This window comes from Castor canadensis, chromosome 6 (assembly GCF_047511655.1).
Source record: "Castor canadensis chromosome 6, mCasCan1.hap1v2, whole genome shotgun sequence".
Classification (NCBI taxonomy): Eukaryota; Metazoa; Chordata; class Mammalia; order Rodentia; family Castoridae; genus Castor; species Castor canadensis.
In genome coordinates this window covers 69,524,178-69,530,518 of record NC_133391.1, presented here as the reverse complement: position 1 = coordinate 69,530,518, position 6,341 = coordinate 69,524,178, and the positions used below count along the sequence as shown (strand labels likewise).

The window sequence follows — 6,341 nt, the reverse complement described above, 5'->3', positions numbered from 1 at the left end:
CAAAGCCAGGGCACATGGCAGAGTGGTGGGGGCAGCAGGAGGGGCTCAGTTCCCCAGCACCAGAGCCTCTGAAATTCCTGCCAGCTCACATGGTCCTGCCAACTTGAGGTCAGGCACTGTATACCCAGAAAAGCCAGAAAAAGTCTTCTCATCTCACACCTGGGAAACCAAACCCAAGGTCTAGGTCACCTGGCCATTAGCAAGAGGAAGAAAGTGAAAATTCCTTTTACAGGTGAGGGAAATGAGACTCAGCACTAAAGGAAACTGTATCTGAGACAAGTTCTATCTGCCCCACTCCACACCCACTGACTGTGAGCACAGGGACCCAAACCCAAGAAAGACCACAGAGTCTGTAAGTGAGAAGCACCAAGTTTAATATTAAAATCTTTCCTTAAAAAAAAGTACACAGATAGGAAAACTTAACGGCATACAAAATAGCACTTCTGATGTATAAATGTGAGTTAATGTGAGTCCTAAAAATACTTGTAAACCTAGTGATTTATATCTTTGGTACCGTAGTAAAAACCCATTCTTGCTCCCTGCCAGGGTCCCTGGGCAGGGCAGTGCCAGCCAGCAGAGGATGGGTGCCAAGAAGAGCTGTATTCCTTTCCTCCTCTTTCCAACCCAAGGTTTCAGCTGCAGGCCTCACTCACTCCAACACCCCACTGCTTTAAGGACAATTAGATGTCATTGCCAGACCTGGGAAGTGACAAAACCATATCCCCATAGGGTGCTATCTTGGGGATGGGGCATTTGGCAGTTGAGATGATGACTCCAAAGTGTCTACCTCTTATACTTCTACCTTGGGGTGCCCATCCCAAGCCTTGTCCTTTACGGGACATGACTGTCCTCACCGTCCATTGCATCTGTGGCACATACCTCCAAGGCAGGTGCTGGCATGGTAGGCTGCATGAGGTGATCTGACTTGCCCTCTCTGTGCTTGCCCAGGAGAGCTGCAGAGTTCACTGTGGTGCTGAAAGGGGTCTTGGGGTCCTCCCATGCCCTAGGGCAGCTGCTGGGGGCTTTCCAAGACACCGGCTGCCACTCCAAGTCAAGTCCAGGCAGCTGCGTTTGGAGCCTGAGCAGGGACACATTCCTGAATCCCCAGAGTGCGACGTGGGTCTGAAATCTCCCCATAACCCAGCTGAGCTCCGAGAAGGTGATTTAGGGGGCTTGGCCTTGCTCCATCTGTGTAAGTGTGCAACCCCTGCAATATTCTAGAATATTAGTGTTGGCAGGGCACTCAGAGTTAATGAGTCCAACTTGCTTATTTTTCAAAGGGGGGAAACTGAGGCCCAGAGAGGATGAGGACTCCTTCAAGGTCTCGCAGCAGGTCTAATGCAGGTCGGGACCATCTATAGGTGCACACTTCCTGCTGCCATGTAAACCCAGTGGTCACAGATGTAGGGCCCAGTGGGCAGATTAAGACTGAGGATGATGAAGAGAAGGCCCCAGCAATGACGGGACCTGAAAGACACAGCCATTTCCTATGGCCAGGAGTGCCCTATGCTGGGGTGTCCTGTACTTGGCTCAGCCCTCAGCACTAATTAGCAAGGTTAATTAAGCATGGTTGGCCCCAGACCAGCTTGGGCCTGCAAAAGCAGAGACTGGCACCAGGGGGAGGCAGTTTCTGGACAAAGTGACAGTCCAAGGCTAGCCCAGCTCAGCTAGGAGCCAGGGATACCAGGGTCCCTTCCCAGCTCTTGGGCCAATCAAAGTGGTGGGGATATAGCTGCAGCTCTTTGAGGGGCAGCAGGCTGACTGGAAAGACATTAACTTACCACCTCATTCACACAAGGATCGCCCCAGGAATTCTTCCTTCCCCACCTGCCAGCCAGGCAGAATCCCAGATTGTGGGTTACCAAGCCCAACTTCTCATCCTACAAATGTAGGGGAAACTGAGTCCTCTGGGGGTGGCACTGTGGCTCAGAGTCACATGGCCTCCCCTCAGGCAGAGGCTGGCCTTGGACCCTGTAGTTCTCTGCCTCCTAAGCTGGCCCCAAGGTTTGGGGTACCGCATGTCAGGGGCAGAAGCCTTTCTCAAGGGAAGGCAGTGTGGCTGGTGAGGAGAGGTCAGGCCGGGCCAGGAGGGGCTGGGTGCTGGGAAGCAGAAGGGGGCTTTGGGCAGGGAAGGGTGGGGCCTAACCCCTACAGAAAGCTGTCCTCCACTTCGGCTCGAAGCCCAGGGCAGCCAGAATCTAGCGGCTGCTCCAGCTCCAGTACAGGCTCCACCTGGGGCTCAGCCTGGGGTTCTTGCTCTGGTTCATCTTGGGGATCCAGGGGACTGTCACAGGAGATAGTTGAGGAGGTGTTGACTTCATTCAGGGTGGAGCTAGAGGAAGGAGGCAAGTAAGTGAGGGGCTGGAGGAACCACAGTAAAATAGTAACAGCATGAAGTAAGAGCTTTCTGGGTCTGACTTCATACACTTCCACTCACTTAATCCTTGCAAAGTCTGCAGGCCCTGCACCAGGAAGAAAGTGCAGCTCAGAGAGTTTAAGTCATTACTCCACATTGCACAGGAGGAGCTAGACTTGAGAGCAGGCCCAAAGTTCATTTCTTACCCTCCAGCTTCTCCATCTCTGTTTTCTGAGATACATGATCTCTTAATCTCACACCAAGCCCCTAACAGAAGTACTTCCACTGATTTCACTTTACAGAAGAGGAAACCGAGGTTCAGAGAGCTAAAGTGGCTTGCCTGAGGGCACCAACAGGGCTAGCACTCACTCACAGCTGCTTGAACTTTTATGTTAGCCTCATCCACAGTCAGGACAAAGGAGGTCTTTGGGGCCTGCTGAGGGCTATGTATGCTACTAGCCCATGGGGAGAAACTGAGGCTCACAGAGGTGAAACCTACCAGGGTCTCACATTGGTGAGGTGGAGTGAATCCAGCCTGGGGCTTCTGCCACTTAACCTTTGGCTAGATCACGTTTTGGGGGTGGATCTGACCTCAGGGGAGCCCCACTCTCCAGCTGAGGGGAGGGCCTGTCTGAACATCAAGTTCAGGCACTAGCTGGGCCTCCTCTCTCTACACACTGCAACTCCACCACACCCCAAGGCAAAAGGACATCATTAGTCTCTTTCCAGTCTGGGTTCTGGACTGAACTCGTGGCACCTGTCTCCTGCAGCCAGGCTTCCCGGGGCCCTCTGGGCAAAGTGACAAGGAAGGAGCACAGGCCCAAGGCTGGCAGTGACCCACAGTAACAACTGGATAGGCAGAGATGCTAAGTAGGCTTCCTTCTTCTCCTTGGGACCAGGGCAGAACCTAGGGTGGGGAGAGTATAGACAGCCTCTGGGAACTCCTTTAAAAGGAAGAACTATGTGGCCCATCCTTTTTCTTACCGGCCTAGCCTTCCCACCCAAGGGCTTCAAAGACCTAAGAAACTACATTCTCTCTTCTACCTACTGGCAAGAGTAAGTCCTCATTCCAGCTCAAGCCCAACACACAGACATGCGCTATCACTGTCATGCCCAGCGCCCCAGGCAGGGTGGCTACCTGGCAAGGCTGGGGGAACCCTCCAGTGGACCTTCATCAGCAACCTCGGGTTTGGGGTCAGGCAAGGGGATGATATAGTCGTTGTCACCCTCATTGGGTTGCACAATAGTGTAGAGGACAGAGCTGGTGTCCAGGGGAGATCGGAGGCCGTGGAACCCGGGAAAGCGGGCTTGGGACCGAAGGATGGCTGGATGGTCACTTCTCAGGAACTCCTCATCCACCTGCTGATACTTCTGCTCCACAGAGCAGGGAGCGCCAGAGAAACATAACGGTCAGGCGGGAAGTACCTTAGGGATTGGCTAACTCGCCCCCTCCCGCTCTGTAAATTAGGCAGCCAGTGCTCAGAGAGGAAGAGGTTTCACCCAAAGCCACACAGCTGAACTGCTGTCCTGCTACATCTTCTAAGAGGATGCCCCAGGCAGGGGTAGTTAGCAGACTAGCACCATATATCTCTTGCCCAACTTCAGACAAGTCAAGTACCAGCTCTTATCCTGCCTCACTCCTCTGGTGAGGCCTCAGGGTCCCTTACTTTGGGATAGTGATGATTCTATTCTGTCTCACTCTTCCCAGGACCACCCCAGAGTGGGAGGCGCTGAGAAGTGGAGGTATGGACAAAGCTATGCCTGTGCCGAAGGGCAGGTGCGGCTCCTGATCTGCCGCCTATCATTAGGCAGGGCAAGGGTTTAAGGCACTGCTGGCTTTATTGGCTTTGCATGAGCCTGGATAGGGTCCAAGGGGTAGGGTGTTAGAGGTCATGTAGCCTGAGGTTGCTCACACTTTCAAAGAAGCCCTAGAAGTTGGCATGGGTGCAAAGTCTGAGGACAAAGCTGGGCGTAGTAGCACACACCTGTAATCCCAGCTCTTCTGGAAGTGGAGGATCTCAAATTTGAGGCCAACCTAGGCAAAGTAAGCTGGAGGCTCTATCTCAAAAAAAAAAATACAAACAAACTGGCTAGGGGTGTGGGTTAAATGCTTTGGGTTCAATACCTAGTGTTGGGGTGCGGGTGGGGGTGTCTGAGGACAGACAAGGCTGTAGCCTCCGCCTCCATGTGGCAAATCAATCAGCTTTGTGCTGCTAAAATAAATGAAACCCATAGCTCTGGACCATCCCTTCCTAGCACCAGCAGAGAAACTGAGGCCCAGGGTGTGTGATGGCTATTTCCTCTAAATACCAGCTTATCACACAGAGTCTGGAACCCTAGGTCTAACTTCTGGACGAGAATTCTCTGTTCTCCACCCTCACTCTGTCTCAACATACCTTTTTGTAACCTTCACCCAGCAGTCTCTCGAGAAGCAGCACCAGCTGGGAGAAGGGGGGCCGAATCTCAAACTTCTCTTCCCAGCACTTCTGCATGATCTCGTAGCTGGAGGAGGGCAGAAAGTCAGGATCTGCATCTCAGGGCATAGGGACTGGAGGGGAGCTGGAGGTGGCAGTCTCTTGGGACAAGGTGAGCAAGGGAAAGGAATTGGGAGGAGTGGCTGTAACACTGCTTCTCCCGTTGTTGCTTCTGGCCACTCCCTTGGGACCTTCCAGCACCCCTTGGCCCATCCCTGTGGTTCTGTGGGGTCCACTACACCTTCCTGAGCATATGACCCAAGTTTGGCTCACAGGAGTTATCACCCCTAGCTCAGTGACTGTCTCTGATTGCATGTGACCCTAGCCAAGCCCCTGAAGGTCAGCTCTTGAGGTTTCACTGGAAGCTGTAAGGCAGGCACTGAGGGCAGTGCCAGCCTGAAAATGAGGCCAGCACAGAGAAAGCAGAGGACCAGGGCTAGGACAGGAGATTCCTGGTGAACCATTTGAACACCTAGATCTGGTTCTATCTAGAACTCTTCTAGATCTCTGAGCTAATAAATTCTGCCTGTGATGTAAGCTGGTAGGGCTGCCGGTCCGTTGTTTGCACCCACGAAATCCTTCCAAATGCAGAGGTTCTACTCACATCTCGTCAGAGGCGTGTGCAGGCTGGGCCATGCGGTAACCACGCTTGATGGCGTTGTAGAACTGCTCATTCATGGGCAGCTCTGGGTAAGGGGTGCCACCTGTTGGGGAGCAGAGACAGGGGTACATAGGCTCAAGGGTGTGGAAAAGTGTCCTGCTACAGGACAGGAAGAGGTGTACTTGTCCTGGGAGGGGGGTGACGGAGCAGTGCCCTTGGCACTGGGAAATGTGGACTCCTTCCTGGCTCTGGACAGAGACAGCAACACTCTCCAGAACAATCAGAGAACACCAGAGCCAAGCAGACTTTTTTGATGTCACTGTCTAAACTCCTCAATACTCAGAGAAGGACATAAAGAGACCCAGAGAGGGCAAGGGACTTGCAAAACTCACAGAGTAGAGAGAAAGTAGCAGAGCTGGGACTTGCCCGAGTCCCTGACCCATTTCCCAGCACCTGTTCCACAGTTCCACAGGCTAAAGGTAGGAACTGGAGGGTGGACCCCCGGCTGAAGGCTTGGGGCAGAAGCACTGTACCCAGTGTGAAGATCTCCCAGAGTAGGATCCCAAAGGACCACACGTCACTCAGGGTGGTGTAGAGGCTGTTGAAGATGCTCTCTGGGGCCATCCACTTCAGAGGCAGGAAGGTCTGCAGGGGCAGGACGGGTGCTGAGTGCACAGAGGGGTCTCAGCAGGCAGAAGTCCCACTTTATCCGGGCAGCAGGAAGAGGCCTAACCCCATCTCACTCCTGCTCCCAGTCTGTGTATGCACAGCTCCCAGGGTCAGCCCAGTCCTGTCCACAGCAGCAGAGACTGTTTGCCATCTCACTAGTTAGGGACCTCACAGAGGGAGGGTGGTGGAATCAGGGATGTGTCAGATATTCTCATCCTGCCTTTGATCTATAGGGTCTGGA

General features: G+C 53.3%; 1 protein-coding gene across 6 annotated transcripts in view; it reads right to left on the bottom strand.

Moving 5' to 3' along the window:
• Positions 1-357: 357 nt before the first annotated feature.
• Positions 358-6,341, bottom strand: part of Pdgfrb (platelet derived growth factor receptor beta) — a 44,094-nt gene continuing 38,110 nt past the window's right edge. For all 6 annotated transcript variants that reach the window (XM_074076659.1, XM_074076661.1, XM_074076660.1 and 3 more), the window contains 5 exons: positions 5,965-6,076; positions 5,435-5,534; positions 4,753-4,858; positions 3,495-3,727; positions 358-2,332 (listed from right to left, as the gene is read on the bottom strand). In XM_074076659.1, the coding sequence (XP_073932760.1) occupies positions 2,149-2,332; positions 3,495-3,727; positions 4,753-4,858; positions 5,435-5,534; positions 5,965-6,076 (735 nt within the window). In that variant the 3' untranslated portion in view covers positions 358-2,148. The remainder of the gene's footprint in view (positions 2,333-3,494; positions 3,728-4,752; positions 4,859-5,434; positions 5,535-5,964; positions 6,077-6,341) is intronic.